Consider the following 27,100-nt stretch of genomic DNA (forward strand, 5'->3'; position numbering starts at 1 on the left):
CCAAAACACCCCATGCACATGCATGAATCAGTGAATAAATGGTGTGGGCATTTCTAAAACTCAAAAAATGCCCAACTCCTCCAAACCAAACAAAAACCAAACTGTGAAGATCATTTTTGCAATGTTAACCTGCTTTGTTGATGAGTAACAACACTAATGATGGATAGCTGTCTCCTCAGAGGTTTTAACTTCCTGAAGCATAACATAATGTAGTGTACAAACGATAAATTAAAAAGCATTCTCAACAGCCCTGCTCTGGTCTTCTGTCCAGGTTAGCACAGCCATGTTAGAAAGAAAATCCCAGGGCCACTGCCAGGGCTCATCTCACGTCTTAGCAAGGGGAGACCAAGAACTTTTGATGTATTTTGTAACATGCCTACTGTAAGTTGTTTGGAAATGGTGGAGACTTGGAGAATAGTGGAACTAAAGCAACATTAAGAGGCTGTCTGGGTCATGGTATAAAGTACAGGGCTTAAGCAATACTACACATTTCTAAGCTGCTAAGCAGGAATCTTCCACACTTGGTACCAGGCCCTGTAAATCCTGGCAGTGGCCCTGGCAGAAAATGTAAATACGTTATAACGAAAGCACACGAGGTACAGAACAGAGGTCTGTGTCTAAGCAGCCTATCATGCTATGGTGCAGCTATGGAATAGCATACCGATCCCAAGTATCTTTCCCAGTTTTGCAAATTAAGGCCACTTGTTCATTTTGGAACCTGAATATCAATAGAAGAAAAGAAATAATGTTTCTGTCACAGAGCTGAAACAGTTCATGGCCACATCTATATTTGCTAGAATCTTTTTAATATGTTATTTATTCTAAAATTCTAATCCACTTTAAAAGTAGTTTTCACAGTACTGGTACAATTTTCTGAGTGCCAGAACTGGAATCCAGGCTCTTTTGAAGTCAGCTGGAGCTTCACTTTACAGGAGGCAGAACTCTACCCAATGTGCAAACCACAACACAAGCTCAAAAGACACAAGCCTGTTGCCAAGGTGTGGTCACCCACACTTACTGCAGACTCTGACCTCATTGTCCACACAGATCCTTGCAGAATGGCAACTGACTCCATCCTACTCTCTGGAGTTAATGAGAAGAGATTGGAAAGAATCAAATGCCATCCAACTAAGCATGTATATGTAAGTGTATTTAATCCTAGTACATATATTGGAGCTTCAACAAATAACCAGGTAGCACTTGAGACATTTCATATAATGGGTTATAGATGCTTCTCACACAGGAATAGAATAGAATGCAGGGTACAGAAATTCAGAACAACTTTTAAGAGAATAAATTATTCCATTTTAAAACAATGTATTCCAAATTTGCCCCTATAATATGCTGAACTTGATCCAACAAAACATTTAGGCATGTACTTAACTTTTCTAACATGTATGGTCCTGTAGAAAGTGCAAATATTAATTACTTTAGAATTTTTGTTTTACTGCATTAAGTGAAGAATTTTAAAATAAACTGCAGCAGAGGTCTGGGTGTTTTGCTCAAGCAACACTTGTTTTTACAGGCAACACCCAGAAAAATAACGAAACATACATATTAGTAGTCCTTTACACCTAGCACTTAAATTTTCCCACAGGTGTATTTCCCTACTACGCCTGAGATACGCCTGAGAACTCTGTTTTCAAAAATCGTTTGCTTTTTTGTATTGTTAAGTCTGTGAACAAAGTCCGCTCCCTTCTTAGGAACCATTTTAACATAATAGTTTTTACAAAAATTATATTGATATGTTTTTTCTGGGATAAGTATTTATAGTATGTATTATTGGCTTTACACACACTAGATCATCACACTTGTGATTACACAATAAATTAACTGAACTTTGCCAGAAACATTTCCAGTGGTCCAAAAGGTGTGATGCAAACAGATAAACTTTTCCTGGACTGTGTTCTCATGACCTAGTGGAATAGTTTGCTACAGACTTGGAATTATGCAGCAATTGTAGAAGATAAAATCAAACTGAAAGGGATTTTTGCTTTTCAAAGTGTTATTATTACTCTTTCACATATGTTCTTACAAGGTGCTATGGCAGTTGCAGTAATAAAAATCCTGACACTCAAACATTCTATTCAGCTACAGCTAATTTTCATATTTCTTCAGCGTAACAGTTAAAATGAGGTACTATAGTTTTTCCTATTTTCTTTTTCTAAGTGCGGTACAGCTTGATTTTGGTACTTTCTCTCAATGTTTGGTTCATAAAATACTGCTTTTCCCTCCCCCAAGGGACTGATCGTGAATGTCTTTTAGTTGAAGCTATGCAGGTTGAAGAGACATTTAGTGACACAACAACTATTTTTCTGTCTAGTCACTGCCTAAATTATAAATGGTATAGAAAAATGGACGACACAAATCTGAAGCAAAGACGTACCCAACTAAAAAGCTGGGTAAAGCATCCTCGTTCCATTTTTCAGGGCACATGGCAAATGTTCAAAAAATGGACATATTTGGATAGTGGGCAGTCAGAAACATAAGCACAAGTGTGATTTCTAATGCATGCATGCAAGCATGATTTCTAATGGCTTTGTGAAAGATGTGATATCACAACAAAGCAAATAAATTGAACTTCTTGTTTCTTATTCAACACAGTAGGTCAGCACGTACCAAAACTTTAGGTGAAATCCTGACTTTGCTATGTATGCAGTGTGACCTTTAACATCAACTTCAGTGGAGCCAGGATTCCACTGAACAAAGCCTAGAGGCTTAAAGCTTATGATGTATAGATGAGTGCCATGTCTTTACAGTGTTTGAAGCACAGGCAACCATCCTACATCATGAAACCTATGATTTCTCTGCTTCCCTGCTCTGTATTACCCAGGATGTGAGCCCCCAGCTCTCCCTGTTTATACAATGCTGGCTACACTCATTGCTTCTACACCTGAGTACATAATCCTCCTTGACACTGTGATCTGCACAGCAGCTGGGACTCAGGGCTGTAAACAGTTTTGCATGTGATTAAGGGCAAGCAGGTGACAGCTATCCTGCAGTGGCCAATATTTTTACTGCCAGAAAACATTGAGTTGGAATGGGGAATAAACAGGAACTTTTAAGCAATGAAAAAACCACCAATTTCTTTCCTGTTACCAGGACTGTTCAGCCTGCTTTCCACAGACCTCTAAGACACGCATGGATAGCAGAATTCCTCCCCACCTGCACTCCACAGAGGAACTAGACTGGAGAGCAAAAGTCTTGGTGCAAGACCTTTTTAATTTCTGCATAATCAAGAGCCAATCCAGATTTCAGAAGTGTTTTAACAAATACTGCTAATAAGTCCAATGTATTTCACGAATATTTGATAATTCTTTCAATTTGTGTAGCAGTGGCTTACAGCATACATCTGGGTGATAACATTCTGATAAGAAAGTACACTATTTGAATTCTCTAAAATGATTTCTACTTAAAATAGGTTTGATTTTTATTTTCCTTCCCAGCACATGGATGAATCTGTGCTACGCAAATCTCGTTTTAAACAAAACTTTTCCTGCCTTAGTCATGTTTAGAACATTGGCATTTAATAAAATAGTCCTTTAATGAAATGGAAGTAGTGATCAACTGGATAACCATGTTTTAGAGAAAGCATCTACAATCAAACATAAAGCCCCCAAACGCTGCATAGTGAGGAACACAGCCAGCTCTAATTCTGTAAAGCTTAGCACCTCCTGTACCTATCCTTATCAGTGTTGTCAACTCATGCTTTTATTGGAAGTCTCATTATGTGCTGGTTCAAGACTTGAACTCTGAAGTCATGTGCAAATATTAGAAATTCTTCAATTTTTAAAAACTAAATTTCTGATCTTCAGAACTGCAAAAAAGATTATTATGACTCTGATGAATCTCAGTAACATCCAGGAAGATTGTTATATTTTTATACCTTGGCTTGTGTTCTCATAACTGAGAGAACTGACATGTGAGCTTTGTGCTAAAGTAATACTTTGATTTTTATGAGTCTGCTCTTTTATATATATACATATATATATATATCTTGAGTGAATCAAAGAATTGCAGTGCCATAGCAGCAATCTTTGACACTTACTGATGGCCCTCCCAGCTTTTGCTACATTTGGTTCATGTTACTTCTCCATTTTCTGCTTTTCTGTTCTTCCCCTCTTACTCTCTACCAAGGGCACACAATCAGATTAACAACAGAATTCATGTTCAGGCAATTATGGGAGACACTTTGTAGCCTCAAATGATAAACCTTAGATGCTTCTGTTGTTTCTGTCATGTATCCTCTCTGAGGCTTTTGAACTGAGTCCACTGGGACATTATTAATTACAATTAAACAACTATGGTGAAGTAGGAAGCCACTCTTTGTTAAAAAGCAGCAACTCTAAGAAACCCTCTTTAACTCCCTCCCCTCCAAAACCCCACTAAAAGCCTCAGGCAGCCTAGCAGCTCTTCCCTGTGAGCACGTCCCAGATGAAAATCAATTTTTGTAGATGGGTGGTGAACACAGCGGTCACTGTGTTAAAACCAAAACCACAAATTAACTTAAAACCCCAAGTAGCTTGAAAGAGGGCCATTTTATGGGAAAGTCTCCTTTTGTGCTTGCATGGAAGTTGCACAGTACAGCGACTGTGATTAACTGTGAACTGCAGCAATCTTAAAGAAGATGAATAAAGGAAAAAAATATCACAAAAATCTATTTGATATGTCAAATGTTTTACCATCAGAACCTGCTCAAGGTCTGTGGGCATGTGGACAGAAACACAGCTGTGGAAATGAGAGCACAAAGGAGGGTTTAGAGTCCAAAATTACTCCTCCTGCCTGGGGAACAGGAGAGCTGGGCAGTCCTGCTGCTCCTAGGAGAGTATCCCTCCTCTGGCAGGTCCAGCAGCTGCCCCACAAACACCAGCCCTGCCTGGGCTGGCAGCAGGGGCAGGAGCTGAGCCAGCTTGGCTTTCCAGAGCTCTTGCACAGCCAAACCAGGCAGGGCTCTACTGCTTCTGCCAATAATTGACTGACGGCTTTGTATATACCGAGAATTAGCTGTTTCCCTTGAACTGAGCCATCACAGTCCTTCTTTAAAAACAATTTAAAACAACGTTTCCACGTGTCTTTTATGTACAAGAGCTCCATTTCTAGAATTTAATATGGTTGTGCCGGAAACACTGCAGCTAGGGTATTGTAATTAACTTCTAAAAGTACTTAATACTTTTGTTGCCAATGACCCATGTAAAGAAACACATCTGAATGAGAAAAATCACATCCAAATGGAATTTCAATGCAAATGAGCTGTTGCATTAAGAAAAGTGTGTTAAATATCTAATTGCTTGGAAACAGTGAATAGTGTATTCATTTGACAAGGATGCACAACTACTGGAATTTCCTTCTATGTATAAATAGATATGAATATTTTATGATACTTTCAAGCACATGACACAATCTGCATGCTGTTCAGAACATCTTGCTAGAATAAGGGTGCTAGGTAATGCTGGATTTTGTTTAATGACACTGAAACACAAGAGAACTTAGCATTTTTATGGGAATTTTAAGTATGATGTCTGACTAGTTGGTTCAAGGTGGAGCTCAAATTCAACTTAATTGCAGCAGGGAGCCTAAACAGTTGCCTAAGGAGAAAGGCACACATGCAAACAATAAGCAATGACCATTCCCAGCCAACATTCAAAAAAACCCAACAAAGGCTCTTCACTCAAGTACTGTTTTTTTTCAAGGCTACAAACACAACCTATCATGGGACTCCAGTTCTGCAACTCCTTTAAGATAGCCTTAATTCTGATGACAATTCTGCAGGTTGCAGTCTGAACCGAAGCTTTCTCCATGCACTGAAGTACCTCCCTCTGGAATGACATGGTCCCATCACTAACGTACTACACACCACGATTCCCGTAATCCAAACTCCCCACATCGATAAAATCAGGGACTAGCATTGCAAACTTACTTTTTGAACTTGTTTATTATCCCACTTTCATTTTTCTTGATGTCATGCACCATCTTTTGAAGCTTCCTGTAAGACATTAAACAAAGCCAGCATTAAATTACCAAGTGGTTGAATAGCCATTAATATCAATTAAGAAAAAATATGCTCAATATATCTTCAATAACTAGTTTATTGTTAAATCACTTGTGCATGAAGTTTCCCTTCCCTTTAAAGGGCTCTTTAGCATTATTTCTGTTATCCTTCTTCTAAGTACAATTAAGTACGGTATATACAATCAATTTAAGAGTAAGTGCATCAGGAAAAAAAAAAATCCTTACCCAAAGTAATAGTTTTGAATACTTAAATGTTAAAATTTTATCTAGAACTGACTTTACAACACTGCAGAGCTACCATGGTGATGCCCTATGATTTCTGACCATAGATGGGACACATAAATATAATGAGAATAATGGAAAAATAATTCACAAGCACATCTTTAACTACTGCTGAAAACTCAACATATTAATTTACAGCAAAATTATATAGTTACCTGCTAATACAAATAATGTAATTATTTATAGATGTGAGAAACAGGTGTAGAGCAAAATGCTCCAAAACTTCCAACAACAATGTACTACATCTATAAGAGTAGCTTGGATTATTATCTAAACTAACGAGATACATTAAATCTGAGATGAAAAGCTCAGAAGAACTTCTGCTTTTCTGTTGTATTTGTTGGGGTTTTTTTCTTAACAGATTCAGCTTCTGGTTCTGCTCGAAACATCAGAAATAGCCATCATCTGCAGTTTGCTGTTTCTGTGTTGTGCCCCAGCTGGCACCTGGCAGTGTCTATAAGTGAAAAGCAATGAGGACTGAAAAGAATGAGAGGAGATCTAAATGATTTAGTTCTAGTTTGGGGAGAATGGTTGTAAGTGTTTGTGTTTCTTTCAAAAAGCTTGCCAGACTTCAGTTAGGGGAAGATGTCAGCATCAGTTACATTTCTTTTGTTGTTTGTCAGAGATAAGACTCACCAACAAAAATCTAAGTGTAGATTTCTATCTGAATATTACTTATTGCTCATCACCAACTCTAATATCTTTACTTTAGCAGAATTATTACTTTACTTTGAAAAAGAGGTGGGCTTCTTTCACAGTACTGGCTTTATTCTATATTGTCATTTATTTGCTAAAAAATCTTCACACACACATGCAAATAAGATCCAACACAAAACTGGTAAGTACAAGTACCTGAATTTGCTTTTCATTTGATCATATTTAGGTGAATTGATTAGAGCATCATGGATATTCCTTGAGTCTTGAATAAGGCTATAGTTTAAAATATAATTTTATTACATATTTCTATTAAAAATGGTGCATTTAAATTAGGAGATCACATGCACTAGTGCTATTATGATATTTTTTCCATGCAGATGGACTGATATGAAAACATCCCCATATTTTGCGTAGTCAAATTTCTTAAAAATCTGTGTTTCTTATTCCTTATTCTTTTTCTGGAGGCATTTAGATTTCTAATTACAGTCTTGATAAATTAGAGAGCACCTAATATGCACTAGTGTGAATTTTTTCAGTTTTTAAAGTTACGTAGCTCTTATAGGAGTTGTTAAAATACTTCTTTGTTGCCTCTGGAGAATTTAACTTGTCTGAAGCCTGTGAGAGTTAGTAGATAAGTGTACTAAGTGGGAAGTGTAGGAAGCCATCAAGCACAGCTGATCTCCAGTTCAAGTGGAATCCCCTTTGACCCAGAGAGATGAATGAGCTCCAAAAACCAGTCTGTCCAATTAGCTGGAGGCTGAATTTCTTCACGTGCCAGGCCATATAAAAGGCAACAACTGAAAAGTTTTAGAAAGAGCTGTCTGTCTGATCTTAGAGAGACAGAAGAAAAGATGGGAGGCAGATGGAAAAGTCTATGGCAAGAGGACTCTCACATCTTAAGGTGCTCAATCCCAAGGCCAAAGGCCGTTCCAGAGTGATGAGGAAAGTGAAGCACAGAGGGGCATTTATACAACTAAAGTTTGGACTGAATCTACAGACCTGACTAGCACTAAAATGCTTGCTGAATGGCTCTCAAACTTGATTATACTCCAAGTAAAGGGGTTTGTTGTGAGAGGACCTTACCAGAGCAGCAGCCCTGAGGGTACCAGGAAATGGGGGCTCCCATGGCCCAGTGTAGGCAGCCCTTGCGTCAGTACGTAACTACAACCTCTCTCTTCACAACACGTCTGAGTCAGGACCTCATTCCCAACTAATGTTTATTCTCTTGGGAATAAATGGTGTTCTCTTGGGATGAGCAGATCCTAGAAATACTCAAGGACTTCCATCAGCTAGTACTGTAAATAAAAATGAGTAATGCTTGTCTTACTTTGCATTGCATATAATTAAAGATAATCAAGAGGTAAAACTTAAAGTTGCCCCTTTAACTACAAGCTCCAACTCTTCATTAAACCTGCTTGGGATCTTTTCATGCAAAATTAGGTTTGCAGATAAAGGTGCAGCCTGTGTTACTGCTCATTTCTGAAAACACATTTCAGCAATAGATATTTCAGAGGTCCATTTTAATTGTAACTTGTATAGACTGGATGGGACCCTTTGATCAGGATCTCATGGCATACAATAGATTTTCAAAGTTTTGCAGATAGTAAGTTTGGAAGTCTTGGCTGGAGGTGCTTCTGAAAAGTTTTAGGTTTCTTACAGATACATTAGAAATTCTACACATTGGAAGGAATAACAAAAAAAGACAGAAACCTAAACCAAAACACTTTTTAGCCCTGTGTTGCTATTTTCATAGCTAAAAGCTCCAGTAATTCAGAATTATCAGATCTATTGACAAAGGGGTCACTAGCTGTGATACATACATGAAGGAAGGTGGAAAAGTTTTACCATTGTGAATACCATACATCCCGAAAGAAGGATTTGCTGTGTGACAAAATACCTTGCTGCACTCAAGGACTGGCAGAGCTGCCTGGAGATAAAACAAAATGAAACCAACCCACCCTCTCTTTGATCTGCTCACAGCTCAGCTCGAAATATGTGATAAAGTGATGATGATGGGTGCACCTGGCCTGTGACACATCCTCACCTTCAAGCATCACCTGGAAGCCTTTGGCTCTTTTGCATACACACTATCCTACAAAAGCTTTCCAAAGGTAAAATAGTTTTTAAAGAGAAATATGAAGAATAAAGTGTGTAACAAGTTTTCAACTCAGATATGAGATGAAGTACAGAGTCCCTAAACTTGAGAAAGAGAAGTCTGTCTTAATTTCAGACAGATTTGTATAACATGGAATTCTCCCACCATTTAGAGCAGTTTTTGAGAAATTGTATTTATGGGTTTTATAAATCTGTGAAGACATTTACCAATATGCATTCTGTAGCTCAGTGTATTAAGGCCCAGAGCAGTCAGCATGAGTGGCTCCTCAGTGGTCATGATCCGTCCCTGCTCCTGGAAACAGGGAGGGATCTCCCATGTGCAGAGTTCACCCACTTGTGCACAGCAAATCCAATGTTTGCCCCTTCAGTGCAGCTGGCTGTCAGTGTTTTATCTGTGCCTGTGTCACATCACGGCCCATTAAAAGAGTATTTTGCAGGGTCTGGAGTGGGAGAGGGACACAATTGTGTCAGGGTGTCTGGCTGTGAGCACCTGTAGCTGAGAGGGCTCCTGCTAATGTTTTTGGAAAGAGGGCTGACTGCAGCATCAATGAGGAGTGGAAGCAAAACAAAAAATAATTTTAAATTATTTACAGGAAATTTTCTATATTACAAGCCTACCTATTTCTGTTTATCTGAAGGGTGAAAATTATACCTCCTTACATTTCTGGTCTTTACAGGACTGTCTGAATTACCTGTTTTGCCTCTTGAAAAATCCTCATCAGTACTCACAAACCAGTTTCTTTAGTTAAAGAAGAGCAGAATTTTGAACATAAGTTGACAGGTTTGCTAGAGCAGCTTAATGAGCAGTATTGACACATCCAACATTAAGGGACCTGTATGTTCCTTCTCCTTCTCACATCCGTTGGGTCTTTAACTTGAATTGGCTTTAAAATAGTAAAAATAATTTTAAAAAAATCAACCTGTAAATCAGACAATTTGCATGCCAGTTGAAGTTCTTATGCCTTTTTGGATACATCTGTTTCTCACTGACAGGACAACCTGTAGTTCTGTGCCGAGAAAGTCATATTTTCTGAAGATTACTATGTCCATTCACTTAAAGTAAGACTGTGGGCAGATGTAGTACTCACTTTTGGCTTAAGAAAGGCAGATCACATTAAAACAAAAAATACGTTGTTTTTCAGAGTTTTTGTTTGTTTGTTTAGGTTCTTTTTTTGGGCAAATTTAAATACTTGGCACTAGAAACCTAGAATGGGATTTAGTAAGTGCAAATTTAGATTAAAACAAAAAATCTCCAAAAATACCCACTTGCCTCAGTGATAAAGTTTTTCAGGAAAGAACCACAAAACAGAAAGCAAGGAAGAGTATAATGACATGTGGAGAATAAAAGCTAAGTTATTAGAAAATAAAAGCCAAAACTCAAAGACCAGAAAACTAAAAAATTATCACAGCTACCTCTGTTAGGTAAAAAACCCCCACGTTAAAATACGAAACCAAAGAAAGACCAATATGCCCAGACCCCTCCTTTGTGGCTTCTCACAACACAATTATTCCACCCAGCTGGTCTTTGTTTTGTTTTTCTATTATCCTTCAGCTTTATAAACAGCTATGCAGGTGACCAATTTAAGAAACGAAAGTTATTGCTTCTGGACAAAGGAGAAGAGTCCTGCTTCCTTTTAGGGGGAGAACCTGCTTACCTAGGAGGCTTATAAAAGTACCACTTGAGATTTTGAAGAGCTTGAAGCTCTTATGTTGAAATATCTTTTCAAAGTGAATTAACAAACTAGAAAAATTCTCCTATGCCAGGCTTCCATGAAAGCAATGCTCCTGCCATGGTCTCTGTGGAAGAACATGGATTTTGGTGAACTGGATGTCTTCCTAAGATGTATTTTCATATTACTTGTCAGTTTTGTGCCTCAAAGACAATGCAATTAAATGTTATAAAATAACTCTACTGCCTTCCACTTCACTTCTAATTCGTCAGTAGAAAGCAAAAAGAAATACCAAATATAGAAAGCATCTAGTTCCTCATTAGTTCTCCTTCAGGTGCGTCAGATCTCCACATGCACACTCTTATATCAGATATACTGGAACAGAGTATATCTGATATAAGAAATCTCTGGAAAGAGTGGGAGCCCTTTGCAAGGAAACGTCAGGTGGAATCAGCCACCTGGGTCACAGTTGGTGTTCTCAATGGCTGTGATATGTGTAAAATGCATAAAAATGTGTAAGAGAGGCAGCTGAATCCTTGAGGTGCAGTCAGATAAATCACTTCAGTATCAACTGGTCCAAGGTAGGGCCCTACAGCCCCTCATCCACTCTGGGCTTTTATCCACCCCTGCAATGGCTTTCTTGGTGGGAGAAGAGGAAGTGGGGAGCTGGAGGTGGAAACCTGTGGCACCAAACCATCCATTCGAGGCACTGAGCCTTTGATCTTTATCTGTAAAGCTATCTCAAAGCTGTGAAGAAAAGTTCAAAGAGGTTTGCTTATTGGGAGAAGTCAATTACAGCTACCTTTCTGAGGGAAAATGGAACAAGGAATTATTTTCACCCGTGTTTGGGAGATGCACAAGGGGAAATGACAATAGTTTATATTCATTTTGACAAGAGTGTTGATTTTTAAAAGTCTCAGAAACATGCTATTCTGCTCACTTTTGAATCATCCATTATTTTGCCTAAAGGCAAACCCCATAGTTAGAGCAGGTGTGTGTTTACATTGTACACACAGAAGCACAGAAAGGCTAAATATTGACTGTATTTTTCATCTTCATTTGTCCTCTACGTAATCTTTACAAAAAAGCTGACAGTCCTCCTTGTACTGGTAAGTACTAATATTCACCGAGTAAATAAAAAATGTAGCATGTAAAGGGATAATACATCCTTGACAGAAATCATGACTAGTGTGAAAGTAAATAGGGTAAGTACTTCAGGGTGACTGGGAGTTCTGCATATTGAAAGAACTCATTCTAGGTTTCCAATGCTAAGCATGTGAATTGGCCTGGAAACAAACAAACGATGAAAAACTCAAAGATTTGGACACCTCTTCCCTGTTATGCAGATCGCTCTTCCCAACTAAATAAGGATGACACCATAAGGAATACAGAAAATAATTAGATATTATGATATGTAAGTGAGTATTACATGTCACTTCTTGACACAAAAAGGTAAAAGTATAAAACAGTATTAAAAAAACCCCCTAAAAAGTATGGTTTTTTGTTGTGTAATTGACCTGCTCTGTTTTGAACCTTTTTTTTGGTTTACTGATCTCTTTTTTGCACCAGCTCTCTGGATACAAGTTAATGCATTATAAAACAAAACAATAAAAAGCTACAAAGAAGCCACATTCACAAGACTAATTCCACTTTTCTGGAAGATTTTCAAGCAGCAGAATGAAGCTCAACATGTTAGGCTACTCTGAAATACATCCTTCAGGGAGGTAGTAGTTAAAACTACGTGAATGCTGTACCTCCCTGAAGGATTAGTACCCTACAGCCTGGTCACTGAAGGAGAACAAGGGCACAAATTTAAAAGAATTAAGTGGCTTTTATATTTCTACAAGAAGAGGAAGCAGAAAGGCATTGTAGGGAAACGAATAAAGACAGGATCTGCTATGGACCCAGAATATTACCACTGACAACCACTGCTGTACTTGGGCTGAAAGTGTTCTTGCTCAGGCTGCAGAAGCATTTATACCCGTCATAGATGTGGGGTGGCACTGACAGAGACCTAATGGAGGCTACTCATGGATCAGTTTTGTTTTGTTTTGTTCTGGAGCCAATCAAATTTTGTTAAAACTCTGGAGAGATTCCCTAGCTGGTCCCTGTGTCACTGTAACAGAGCCCACACGGGCTGCCACTGAAAGGGGAAATTCCGCTCTTCTCTGCCCTCAGTGCTTCCCCAGCTATGATGAATCACAGGACTTCCAGCTGGGAAACTAACTTCTTTTTTCTTATGCCAGTTTAGATATCAGCAGGATCAGATCCAGCTCTGTCACATGGCCACTGGAACCCTAGTGCCAGTGAGAGGGCAGAGAGGGGCAGGGTGAGCAGGGGCATTGGAGGGTGGGAAAAAGGGACCTGCTCTTTTAGCAGCAGCTCAGACTTCTGTCAGATTCAACTGGCCGTGTAGCTACAGCTTCAGTAGCACTTTGTTGCCTCTGTGCTTCTTGCAGAGATCCATATTTTAAGATGGGAAGGAAACATTTAGCCACATGGTATAGCCTCTTGTATTAATAACTTACTTCACCCCATTTCCCCTTGAATTAAGCTTGAAAAACATATACTCATTTTTCATATTAGTGCCTCAAGGATGCATTATTTCAATTCTTTCTAAAGTATTTACTGTGTAGTAATTTATGCTGAGGTCATAAACTTGTAGCATTGCACATCTGGCTTTGCTTATGTCTGGAAAATAAACTTGTTCAAAATGTGTACATGAACCGATTAGGATAAAGATGCTAACAGAATTTTCAAGCTTCTGTTACCCCTCACTAATTTATTACGGCTGGCACAAACTGAACATATTTACGTTACATCCTCTTACAGTCTACCAAAAATCTAAGATGATGCCCTCAAGCCAAATGGGAAAATACTGTTCCCACCAGCCACTGTTTTCCATCAATTTTTCAATTCTCTTGTCTGCTGAGCATATAAATTAATACTGTTTTTCAGTGGAGTTTTTTTGCAATGATTGATGATTGTCATATTTGCCTTCCAAAAGCAAAACATCTATCACATTTTAATGTCCTGCGCAGTACGTAGGTTTTGAATGATTCTGTAAAACACAAAACTGTTTTGTTCTGGAATCAACATATCACTGGGTACCTGCAATGATTTAATAACTAGCACGTTACACAGCTGTATGGGATACATTTATAAACTAATAGTAAAAAATAGTATTGCCACATTTACTGGAATGTTGGCCATGAAAATGAATTTATTTGCTTGGCTCTTGATAATTGTTTATTTTACAAAAAAAACCCCTCAAAATCCTATGTCATTAGATCAAATCTGAATTACTTGCTTCTGCTGAATTACTGACAGTTGCAGGCCAAGGATAAAGTCATTTGTGATTGCTGTGGTTGACAAATGCTCCTACTCTGGACAGTTATTTTGGCAGAACTACGGTCACTACAAGGCCTTATTTTATTTGGAGCAGTGTGCACGTGAAGCAGTGGTAGAATAAGTTGTGCCAATGACTTAATAATTTTCCAGCACAAGTAGAATAAAGCTATAGGTACTACACCAGCATAGCAGATCTTGTGAACAGATTACACCCTTACACTGCTGTCTACCTGCAGAGATTAAAGCAGGGCATCTCTTCATAGTTTCAATATTACACTGCATCGTTTTGTCCACATTGCCATATTTTTGTTTAAAACACACGTAGATCAGTCACACTCAAACATACTTTTCTATAAACAGTATTATAGGCAGGAAATTCTGTGTGAGACCAAATAATACGTGGTGGCTTAGTTGGTTTTTTTTTTTTTTTCTTCCTCCCTTCAGTTTGAGGAAGGTTTTTTGGGGGGTGGGGGAAATTTTTTTTTTTTTTTTTCCTTCTCTTGTAAAAATTAGCGTGTTTCATGGGCTGCTTTTTTAGCCTGGGGATTGGTCCAGGTGGGATGACATAGCAGGAAAGAAGAAAAGAAGCTTTAAAGGGATTGGTAGAATAAACTGATTGTGCAGAGAAGAGGAAATAAAGAAGGACAAATATAGATGGGATGGAGGCCATGCTGTGCTGAACCAAGGTCAGAGGGAGAAGCAAGAGGATTTGACTGGAGAAGTCACACTGAGCGAAAGAATGGGGTTTTGCAGTGGTATTTGGAGAAGTTTGCATTTCCTATTTCATTTCATTCCAAAGTCCAGAAACGAGAGAGAGATTAATGAACTATTTAAGCTGACAGAAAACTAGAGGAAACAGAGATTATAAAACTTTCTCTTTTAATTGAAATCCTGTGCTTTGTATGGCAAACAGGACCTAACAACGCTACAGAACAAACTTTTTTTTGTGCCCATCAGCATGGCAAATGCAGCCAGTGACCTCCTTTCCCTGTGTCTGTGAAACTCAACTTTGAACTGTAAATCACTGAACTGTGATTTCATGTGACCTTATGTTCAGCCTAGGTTTTGGTGGGCTAAAACATGGGTGTGCCACAAAAGCTGCTGTCACCACAGAGTGATACTGTGCAGTGGGAAGTTGTCAGGAGACACTGGAAGCTGGGACAGGAGGTGGCTGTGGGTGGCAGTGGGTGGTGAAGACCAGAAGATCCTCACAGCTGTTTTGCTAGAAAGTGGAGAACACCAGAGCAGGTGGAAGAGCAGAAGTGAGGCTGAGAGAATTGGGATTATTCAGCATGGAAAAGGCAAAGGATCTCTGTGGTGATCTTATTGCAGCCTTTTAATAACTGAAGGGAGTCTACAAGAATGCTGGAGAGGAGCTGATTATAAGGGTATGTAGCAACAGAACAAGGGGAAATGGCATCAAACTGAGAGCAGTCATTAGGAAAGAAGAAGAAATTCTTTACTGTGAAGGTGGTGCAGCACTGGAACAAGTTGGCTTGAGAACCTGTGGCTGTCCCATTCCTGGAAGTGCTCAAGGCCAGGCTGGATGAAGCTTTGAGCAACCTGATCTAGTGGAAGTTTTCCCTGCCCATGGCAGAGGGATGGGAACAGGATAGTCCCTTTCCCCTTTCAACCCAAACCACTGAATGATTCTATCATTTGCATTTCCTCTGGACTCTAACTAATAAGAGGTTGAGATGCTGAAGCTGGATATGGGCTTTGATGCCTAATTCTGCCATGGGGAATGCTCTCTAGGTTATTTTTAAACTCCAGTTCATTTCTTGCTTGAGTTTATTTTTGTTCTTTTGTCCTGTTCAAGTTCATTGAGGCAATAAACTAAGTTAAAATTTGCCTTGAAAAAACAGACTAAGTTTCTAAGTGTGTTTGCTACCACTAAGAGGAATTAGTAGAACTACTATAATAAAATATTTTCTTACAGCACAAAACTAATATTAAGATATTCCCCAAACATTTTCTCCAAAAGTAAATGCTCCCTATGGTAAAGCATCCTACACATAGGAGGTGTCATTTTACAGGTAAATATCATTTCAATCCCAAATGAATTAATTTTCTACTACAGACTTTCAAGAAGACACATTGTCAGAATTATCTCTGTTAAAGAAAAAGGCCTAGCAGTTACAGCCAAACTACCAGTACAAAATTAGTGATGACCATAAACACCTCCAGGTTTGATAGACAACAGACATTCAGGCCTTAAGGAAATTCCTCTTGATTTTCACAGGATTAAGACTTCAACCCTCCTGTTTAACAAGGGTGACTAGGAAAAAATCCTGCACAAAACCCCAGGCACACTTGTTCAACCCAAAAAAGTAAATTGCCAGTTTACTTCCATTTCCTTTTAAGTGGGCTTGGACATAAGGATTTTAAACCTTTTTTTTTTTTTTTTTTGCTGGGCGCAGAGACAGACTGCTGCAAATTAATGAAGTCATATGAAATTAACATGAAACTGTACTCTTGGTAAAAGCTGTTTGCAATCTGGAACTTGCTGGCTGCATGACCTTAGGCAAGTGAAAGCATGTGGCACGCTTTGGTTTGTGCCATGGTTTGCCCATCACCGCACTGGTGATGATGCCTTCAAAAGGACTTGGTGCTACACAGCAAAGCCAGCTACGGGCAGAGGTTCATCATTAAGGTTTGTGGTCATAACAAAAAAATGCAGCGAGTCTGAAGAGATGCTGTGACACAGTCACATATAGTAGCCAGAAATTATTTAAATACCAGGAATCATAGCCTTACAGTCTAGAGAAGTTAAACCACAAAGGAATCTGCAAGGTTAGTGCAGACTTTTGTTCTGAGCTGCTAACTTCCCCTTACCCATGCAGCCCACTGTCCCTGATCATGAGTGCGTCTATTTCTGCATGTTTGCAGTATAATTTTTTTTCCCTGAAGTTCAGTCTGAAATCCAGGCACACTAGAGCTTGCCATGGCAGCATGGCTGTTGCTCATGCATTCACTCCACTCTTTGGTAAAAAACTCAAAGTACCAAATTACTTGTATGCATCACAGATTAGTTTCTCTCACAATAAATAACCAAGCCTTTGAATTAATTTTTCCTGACTATAAGGAAGCAGTTAGAATACACAATGTACTCCGAGCGATTATTTGTATAATACTGTGCATGCCTTATAAGAAACACTATGTAGAAATTAATACCAGAATTCCATGAAGTTCCAGCATTCCTGTCCAACTTTTACTGGAGTTAATTGAGTGGATTAATTGCAAACAATGTACATACCACAATATGTTAGGCAGACAGGCATATAAGAACACTTATAGTTCTCATTGTTGCAATAAACTTAATGAATGGAACATGTAAAGAATTCATATCTGATGTAAGCTTTGCTAATGCAACAAAAAGCTAGGTCTGGTAGGTTCAATTATATCCATGGAGAACAGTTGAGCTTAGTAAAACCACATAATATCTAGTTTTTCAGGTCTACACTTAAAAAAATCAAAAGATCCTCTCTCAGACACTGACTCGAAGAAGTGCTCTTTTAACTTTTGCTGCTGCAAAGCAGAAATTTTAAGAAAGCTGTCTTTAAAAATGCAAACTATAATCACATAAATTGAAACTATGTTTGGCAGGAACATTTCCTGGCATTGCATCACAGCGTATGAAGGAAAGTATGTTCTTGACATAACCATTTAGTTCATGTAACATTCAGTACAAACTCTGAACCACCTATGTGCGCTCTGTGCACACAGATGTGGTACCAGGAAGTCAACTGCACTGCCAGCAGGTCACAGCGCACGAGGGGTATCCAGGTGTTTCAGAGAAGGAGGAAAAGGCTCTGCCATGTTATGCCGATCTTTTCCTGTATTTGCACATCTCTCTTAAATTTATCCTATGGGTAGCTACTCTTGGAAAGTCCTGCCTTCAGGTTTTAAAGTTCTGATACCATAGGAAGATTTTGTAGCCACGTATCCATGTTTCTAAGGAGTATTTTCAACACGCTCAAGTCCACTGCATGTGGTGAGAACGCTCACATGCCTGAGAAACGGGTGCTCCTACATTCCCTGCACAAATAGGCTGAATTGGCCATGAGGAGGAGAGAAAAAGTAACTTGTAATACTTCAGGTTAATACAGGAAAGCAGAGCTACTTCTTTCTCTTCCCTATTTTACGGCAATATTAAAACCTCAGACAAGATGGAGAGTGTCATCTATGTGAAGATGCAGCAGAGGCGTGGTGCTGCCTTTTGGGTTTAGGGCTTTTGAATCAGTTCACCAAAATGTTGTGGGCTGTTACGATCTTCACATATAGACCACTTTAGATACTTGAAGGTAATCCTGCTTTAATTGTTTGCAAAAGTGCAGAAGGTAAATCCCAGCTACGGTTCTATGATAGCAGAGTGTGCATTTATTTTTTTATGCAATAGATGGCATCAAGCTTTCCAACTTGTTATTTAAAGATAGCTAGTTTAGCCCAACACTGAGCTCTGACACCATTTAAACCAGTTCAGACTGCTGAAGGTGGTAAATTGCAGAAAATGAGGAAATTCCCTGTGTTCTTCCCCCTGTCCACTGAGCCTTCCACAGAGTTCTTGCCTGGGCTTAGGATGCAGCCTGCTTGGTTTTCATTAGGTGTACCTGGCTGAGGAGCATAAATGTCACTGCAGCTCTGCAAGTACACACCCCCCTCCAACGATATTTCAACAGTATACAAAGAGTAGATACCAATGAACTGCATTCCATCAAAGTTAGCTTTACAAGGGATTATTCCAGTTTGCATGAAGGTTTCTGGGGAGAGGGAGAGAGACTTGAGAAGGGTTTTTAAGTTAGTATTGAGCGCTTAAGTATGACTTATTTCAGGAAAAAATATTTTCAGTATTTCATTCTTATTTTTTCAGAGGAGCAAAAGAACTTGACGTTACTTTAATCTGAAACAGAACTTCTTTTTTAACTATTCTGAAATACAAAAAGTCATGATGAAAGAGCCTCGAGGTGCCAACCGCACCAGCACACGAACCGAGACACGCTAAAAATACCACAGTAATGGCCAGCTTCTGCTTTTTTCCTCTCAAACCCTGTATTTAACATTGTTCTCCTTCACTTAGGAACATTTCCTGTTTTCCAGTTCCCTCTATTCCACCAGTTCTTTCGAAGATTAGGAAATATTACAGAACTTGACTGCAAAAGCCATCTTCGCAAGACATTAAAGCATTAAGCAATTAATTTTTTTCTAATTTGCATCAGACTCATACATCACAATGACTCACGCACCATTTCCTTACAGCTTTGAACACAGACACTTTGAAAATATTCCTCTGCGCTGCAGGTGAAGCCGATACACCCTTCGCTTTGAAATCTGTGTTACCCACTCCAGACCCGTGTTTGCCTCCCGCGCTTCCCTGCGGCGCCCTGGCCACCGGGTAAAACCGCGTTCGCCTCCTTTTTACTCTAAAACTCCTGCCGACTTCCTGGTGCCTGCCGGTGCCCCCGCGCTCCGCTGCGGGCAGCGCCCGTCCCGCCGCCGCAGCGCCTTCCCGCAGGGCAGCGGCAGCGGCCCGGCCCCTACCTGAGCTTCTCCCCGGCCGGCACCGTCAGCCTGTTGAGCTTGTCCATGCCCGTGAGCGCCGCCCCGCCGCTGCCCTCGGCCCGGCACCTGCCGGCACCGCCGCTGCCCCGGGCCGGGCTGTCCCTCCGCCGGGTCCCGCCGCGGCCGTGCGGCGCTGCCGGAGCCTCTCCCCGTCCCGTCCCGTCCCGTCCCGCCCGCAGGCACCGGCAGAGGAGGGACCCGGGGCTCGGCCCGGCCCCGCCCCGCCCGGGCCGCGCACAGGTGGCTGCGGGCCGGGAGCCGAGGAGGAGCTTTGGGAGCGGGGCAGAGCTGATCCGCCCCTCCCGCCGGGGCCGCGCTGCCTCGGGGAGCCGAGCCGAGCCGAGCCGAGCCGAGCTGAGCTGAGCCGAGCCGAGCCGAGCCGAGCTGAGCCGAGCTGAGCTGAGCTGAGCCGAGCCGAGCCGAGCCGAGCCGAGCCGAGCCGAGCCGAGCCGAGCCGAGCCGAGCCGAGCTGAGCTGAGCCGAGCCGAGCCGAGCCGAGCTGAGCCGAGCTGAGCTGAGCTGAGCCGAGCCGAGCCGAGCCGAGCCGAGCCGAGCGGAGCCGAGCCGGGCGGCCCGGCGGTTCTGCGGGCGGATCGGGACGAGCCCCGCGGGCCGTGCCGGGGCCGGGGACCCGCTCGCTGCCACCTGCCCAGCCCAGGTGACTTCGCTGTGGGAAGAGATGCAGGCGCCTGGTTCCCCTTCTCCCCGCTTCTCTATACCCCGGATGAATTTGTGCCAGGTGGGAACAAGCTGCGTGGGAACTTTTCCGAGGTTCCCCAGTAAAAGCGAGAGAAAACCATCATCTTATCCCCGTTCTTCTCAATATAACTGTAAAGAAAAAAAGAGTTTCTAAACTAAGGCAGGAGAAAACCCTGATCCTTCCAGAGACACAGCAAGGCTGTTCCCACCCAAGATGCAGGCAGCCATGTATTTTATGGCTCTGATATCTCTGAACCGGGGACTTTTTGCTCAGTCCTAAGCTCAACAATATTTTCCTCTATAAAGATGAATTTTGGAGGCAGCCAGTTGCTTCTGAGGGGCAATGTAGGCAGTTGTTGGCTGTAGGCCAACAATGTAGGCTGATTCATTTCAATTCTGCACCTTTGGAGGATGGCTCTTGTTGCTCTCCTTCTGTACTTTTGGCCTCTCTGCAGCTTAGTTAACCTAAGGCTGTTCTAGGGAAGAAACGTAGTGGTTATTTTTTAAAAAAATGTATATCTGCATCATAGTAATATAATAAGTACAGTATGTTTTGGGGACACACAAAGGTATTTCTTGGTGAGATTCTCATTGCCACTTGGCTAGGTTTTCACATGGAATTCTTCTCCCCAGGTTGTACTGACTGAAGTTTTTTCTTGTGAAACTGAAGGAGCAAAACAGAGTTTCCTGGTTAGTGCAGCTGACTCTGGGGAAATAGCTGCCTTGAGATTTTTGTCTTTGATAGCAGTATCGTTGTGATCTTGGCAGGCTGGTGTGAGCTTTCAGCATAAGAATAATTTTATGTTTGAATACTGTATTTTCTAATCTCGGCCGATAGTGTACAAATTGCTTTTTTTTTTGGAGAATCTTATAAAGTTTGTGGGCTTTAAGGAATAATATAATGTTGAATGTCTGTAATACACAAAACTATAATTCCACATTGCATTGTATCTGGTTGTGGACTGGTCAACTTTGCCATTTTACTCCCTAAATGTTATTTTGAAAATCAAATTAATTTTGAATTAGTTGAAATTCACAATGACAATGCGAAGAAGTAGATATGAATAAATTGCTGCCTCGCTTTCCCTTTTGCATATGTAATCTTGCCACTTATCTGAACGCATACCAGAATAAGAGATTTGCTCAGTAGGCTCCTGTGGTGGTTTCCCTTACACAAGTGGCTCTCGCCTGGCTGTCACAGAAATCTCGGGCCGCTTTCCTTTGGAATCTTTGGGATCTGTCATCTGCAATACTGTGCTGGTTTCGCCTTGTTTCTTCCTGACTCAACCGAACCTACGGGTTTCAAACTCTGCCGTGCCCAGTGCGGAGGTTTTCTCGCCCGTCCTTGCAGTGCTGTCACCTCCCTGGTCCCGGGAAGGGATGGCTGCTGGTGTGCCATGCTCAGAGCAGCCCCCGAGTCCCGTCCTTGCAGTGCTGTCACCTCCCTGGTCCATGGAAGGGATGGCTGCTGGTGTGCCATGCTCAGGGCAGCCCCCGAGTCCCGTCCTTGCAGTGCTGTCACCTCCCTGGTCCATGGAAGGGATGGCTGCTGGTGTGCCATGCTCAGGGCAGCCCCCGAGTCCCGTCCTTGCAGTGCTGTCACCTCCCTGGTCCATGGAAGGGATGGCTGCTGGTGTGCCATGCTCAGGGCAGCCCCCGAGTCCTGTGCGCTCAGGGCTCGGTGACAGCTTGACTCACACAGGATCTCTCATCCCAGACATCTGCTGGCCCCTGTGTTTGGGTAGCTGTGCAGTGCCATGGGCTGGGGAAGAAGTCCACTACAAACTAGCAAAAAGTCACAAAAAGAGGAGGTTTAAACTGCATCAGTTCTTTGGTTTGATTCGGTGCACAGTTTGTGAGGGTGCAGCGCGGGGTGAGTGGAATAGGGCTGTGACTTAGGTTGGTACTGCTGCCAAGAACTTACTCCTAAAAAAGTCTTCGTTACACAAGACTTGCTCATGAGATTTTGTGGCACCTGCTTAGCTCTTTCTGGTCTGCCTCCAAATCAGCCTATCTGGCCATCTGCCCCAGTGCTGAGAAGGCTGGTTTGGGTGCAACAATGTAGGAAAACCACGAGAGAAACACCTTAAATAAAGAAGGGCATGGCCAAGCCCCTGCAAACAGCCCCAGGCCCCTCCTTTTTGCCCGGCAGGTGTTTGCAGAGTCGGAACTCCTGGCCCATGCTGGGACTGATCCTGCCTGTGGTCGAGTGCGCTTGTGCAGCCCATACAGACAGGGACACACGGCAGTGTCCAGCAGGAGGGCGGCCCTGCAGACCTGCACCACGGACAGCGCAAGGAGCAGCTTCTCCATCCCTCCTGCCTAACTTAGCATCCCAGAGCAGTGTCTCTGGAGGCCTGGGTTGGAGGTGGGGCGGGGTCTGACTGACCCCCAGTGCAGGAAACACCCTGCCTTCCTCTTTGGGAGCCCTGGGAGAGCCTGGAGGCGGTGGTGGGTTTGAGCCACGCAGCAAACATAATGTCATGCTATTTCTGTAGCTGTAACCCCAGCAACTCTCCCTCTTTGACATAATATGTTCATTTGGATAAGGCCAAAGAGGAACTGGGATTTTTTTACATCGTGGGTGGCATCTTGACCGTGGTGATGATTAACAAGAAACTCCCGTCCCCAGCCACAAGGGCTGTTTTAGGTTGATGGGGATTTATTTTGAGGGATGCCTGTGTCACTTCCCCGCTCCCTGGCATATCTGGGGCCAGCCTGCCCAGCTGAGTGATAGGGCCCTGGGGCATAATGGTGTCCCAGAAAAAATGTGCCTTGATGTCTTGGACAAGGCGTTTTGCAGAGGTGTTCCCTCAATACTGGTTCTCTGGAGCAACATAATTAAAGCCTTTTACCTAAATTGTATTTTCTTATCTAATGTTTTAAGAATCTGCATCCACACAGACTGCCACACAAACTTTTGTGATTATGTATAGGCATTTACTTTATTTTCCTTTATATGGCTGCAAAGGATAGGGGATGATTCCTGGCACTATTACCTAACACAGGCATGCAGGATTTGCCAGTAAAGTCCCTTGGCGGGACAGCTTACAGAATATACATGCATTTTTATTTAAAATTTTTGGTGCTCAAAATGCCATTGTAATTTTGAAAAAGGCCTTCTAAATGCCTTTTCTAAACACCACTGTCTGTTGCAACATAATTTTCTCTTCTTTGCAAGTGATGTGGCTCAGTCTGGGTTGATCTCTCTCATCCTCTGCTCAATATGATTATGTAATTCTCCATTTATGCTCATAAATAGATAGATTTTTTAAAAAACGTCTTTATCATTTGATAAAGAATGTTGATAAATATGTTCAGAAACAGAGCCTGTTTTTTATCCCCTCTGCAATTTTCTGCTGTTTATTCCCTGCCAGTTCTTTCCTTCCACATGCTGCCTCATTCTGGTGTCATGTTCTGGTTTCTGTTTCAGAGCTGTGAGGCCATTGAGGCATGGTCAAAACCAGATTTGCTGAAACAAACTCTGTCACAAAGACTGTGAGCACCCTACCTTCATTTGGTCAAAATTTGCTGTGAATTGCCAGGTATGTCCCATTTCAGGGCTCCAGTTCTCTATATCCTATTGTAAGGATAATTTTCGCTTTGACTTCGAATTTCTGAGTAGATAAAAAACTCCTGTAGCATAGAAACAAAGGATCAGATGACTTATCTAAAGCAGTTTAGTTCTCGTTAGGTAATGTCCCTAGATCAGAACAAGCATCTCCATACAGAGCTGATTGCAGAGAAATAATTAAGCAAAATCCAGGGTTTGGCTGCTATCACTGACAAGATGGGTGGATTTTCTTGCCCGAAGTTTTTTCTCTGACTCCTTTGATGACTGCCTTTTCTTATTTCCACTGAAATTAATGCTCCCTAGTTTAATACCTTCTAGTACATGGTTTGTATAATGATTTTGGGCTTTTCAGGGGTTCCTGCTGAAGCTACTAGATTTAAATATGTCAGCTATGCATATCTTCCTTTAAGATTCATAAGTTTTGAGGCTTTTTATTGAGACAATTTTTGCCATTGTCTTAATGCAAGTTACAGATTATGACTGTGTGACACACTAGTCTAGGGAACTAATTACTGGGGAGTCCAGGGGCCTGTTTGAGTTCTGATCTGGGCTGATGCCTGAAGCCACATTCTGACTGCAGGTGGGCTGAGGCTCAGTGGTGCAGCAGCATCTACCCTTAGCCTCCTCTGCATGGCAAGGAATCCTAGGGGCATGTCCAAGGAGCTCTGGCACACAAGAGAGATGGGCAATCAAGCTGCAGGAAAGAGTGTGAAAAGTCCAAACCAGGGTACAGTTACAGCCTTGGCTCTCTCTCTTGCCATTTCTGAACTTCTAGGGTTTCACACAGTTGAAATAAAAGCAGACAATTTTAAATTCTATTATAGAGCACAAACATTTAGCAATGAGAAGCTGAATAAAAAGAACTGCAAGTAGATTAAAATGATTTACAGTAAATCTCTTTAATGTTTATTTTTGATGCTTTGAGGATAGTGCTGCATCAAAGGATCTCGATCTATGCATGACTATTCAAGAGGAAGCTACTTTTTACATATTACATTAATACTCATAGATACAGTCTAATGCTTTCAATGTATATAAAACTGCCAAGAAACCTGATTTGAAGTAAGCAATCAGTTTGATTACCAGATTTCATTTTTATTCATGACATGACCATATAAGACTTTTTCTCTCAGTCATGTTAGGAAACCCACTTCTTAACCCCTTCTCTATTAACAAAGTTTTCTCTCTAACGTTATTAGAGGTGATTGGGCCAAATTTTTTTCTTAGAAGTACTCAGGAGTGAAGGATGCAACTGTTCTTTATAGGAAAGGATTAATGGAGAGAATTTAATTTACAACCTTCTCTTGCCAAGTGGGTTCTTTGATTTTGACTTCCCTACCTTTGGGAATGTGGAGAATCACAGGATATTGCACAATTTGCTCTTCAAAAGACAGCTTTGTGAGCTTTTTTTTTAGGAAGTCCTGGCAGTAGAGCAGCACTATAAGCTCTCCTGAGCAATACATAAAATGATTGATAATTCACTTCAAAATATGTCTTGAGGTCATAGTATTTCACCTAGCTCAGAGGTAGTTCTCCCTGCCCATATCTACAGGCTGTCTTTAATCTCAGATTGATAATTGCTTCAGAGGCAGTAGATATTCAAACATGAAGGACTCTGTTTAAAAGATACATCTACTGCATGAGCTCTGAGCTACTGGATTAGCACAGAGGAGAGAGCTCCAGCCTTAGAAGCACTGTAATGTGAATGTAAATATAACTGGTCAGTAACAGGAATTGGGCTTGATCAGCCTGGGTTCACATGAAAGTTGGGAAATGATTGCCACAGTTCTCTTTTTCACGGCTGTGGAGTGAAAATAGCCCCAACTGGTACCATCTACATCTGCATCGGAAGACAGCCCAAGCACAAACCGTGTGAATCTGAACTGGAGTCTGTAGTCGTGTTGCAAGCTCAATTTTTTCCCTAAGAGAATGTGCTGTTTGATAGTATTTTGTATGTGTTTGATTTCTTCTGCTTTCTGAATATCCGTAGGAAGATGTGCCAGCAATGGGCTGTGGCGGCGAAGAGTGGAGGGGAAACAGAAAATTAGCAGTAGACTGTCACATGCTGCCTGTGAGGGTTTTGTGCTTGATCATATGGATCTGAATGCAAATTTGTGGTACTTTATGCCGGGCCAGAAGTGCACTCAAACTCTATTGTTTAAAACTATGCCAATTTAGACATAGGTTTTTTGCCCCCTCAATTTCTTCTTTAGTTGACACACTGCCTACGTAACTTAGTTATCAGTGTCCCATAGCTGGTATTTGGAAAGCATGAGTTTATGGAACATGATTTCTCACGATACTCTCTATATTTGCTACTTACTGGTTGTTACAAAAAAGTAAAACAGTTCTGCTTTTTATTTAAAAGAATACATCTCTGTATTTTTTCAACTAATCAATTTCAGTGGATTTACTTCCATTCCCAGGATGCTTGTGTGCCATTTTAAACTAGGAAACACTTCTTGTACAGGAAAGTTACATGTGGCCTGTAGTTGTGTCTTAGCAGATGAGAAGAGGGTAGATTTTTGTCCCAAGTTTTTTTCCATAATGCTGATTTTCAGAAGTTTTGGTCTTCTCACTGTGGGACAAATGGCTCAATTCCACAGTATTGATTTTGGAAGATTCCTACCGACTGCCCTAGAAATCTTAAAACTTTAATCCTTTATCATTTTGGATACCAAATGGCATACTTAAAGCTGGTCTTACAGTATGAGTAATAGGAGACGCATTTGAAAATGCTACTCTAAGTTTTATTGAATGGGATTAGGGTTTGTCATTAGGCTCACTGGAGGAAACAGGTCATCCATGTAGGCATGTACTGCAGGCAAAGATGTGAGAACAGTAAATTTAGTAGAATTTTCTCATGGAGAGTCTTCTGAGCAAACACATTTTTGCACCTGCTGAGGATATGTTTTCTTTCTCTGGGGACTGTGCAAAAAGCTGCACTTCTGCTTTTCAGTTTTACTGTCATCTGTTCCATATGCATAGAGAAACACAAGAATTGCTCCTACAGACACACTAATTATTTAATGTCAAACTCACAGCATTTGAGATCAGATTGTCTCAGAGGAGGTGACCTGTGTTGGAGCCAGCTGATACCCAAGTGACTCTTGGGAACAGCTCTGCTTGTGCTGCAGACCTGATCCCCTTCCAGCAGTCGAGACTGACTATCCCTAAGTGGTCA

General features: G+C 41.3%; 1 protein-coding gene across 4 annotated transcripts in view; it reads right to left on the reverse strand.

Moving 5' to 3' along the window:
• The window catches only part of BLNK (B cell linker), a 94,888-nt gene that overhangs the window by 24,302 nt on the left and 43,486 nt on the right, over positions 1–27,100 (reverse strand). Inside the window, exons 1-3 of one of the 4 annotated variants that reach the window (XM_040071195.2) lie at positions 19,623–19,746; positions 5,918–5,983; positions 662–718 (exon numbers count right to left, since the gene is read on the reverse strand). In XM_040071195.2, the coding sequence (XP_039927129.1) occupies positions 662–718; positions 5,918–5,983; positions 19,623–19,669 (170 nt within the window). In that variant the 5' untranslated portion in view covers positions 19,670–19,746. Of the gene's footprint in view, positions 1–661; positions 719–5,917; positions 5,984–19,622; positions 19,747–27,100 lie in introns of those variants that run through there. The other 3 variants (XM_040071193.2, XM_040071196.1, XM_040071194.2) reach the window with 3 other exon arrangements.

This window comes from Hirundo rustica, chromosome 8 (assembly GCF_015227805.2).
Source record: "Hirundo rustica isolate bHirRus1 chromosome 8, bHirRus1.pri.v3, whole genome shotgun sequence".
Taxonomy (NCBI): Eukaryota; Metazoa; Chordata; class Aves; order Passeriformes; family Hirundinidae; genus Hirundo; species Hirundo rustica.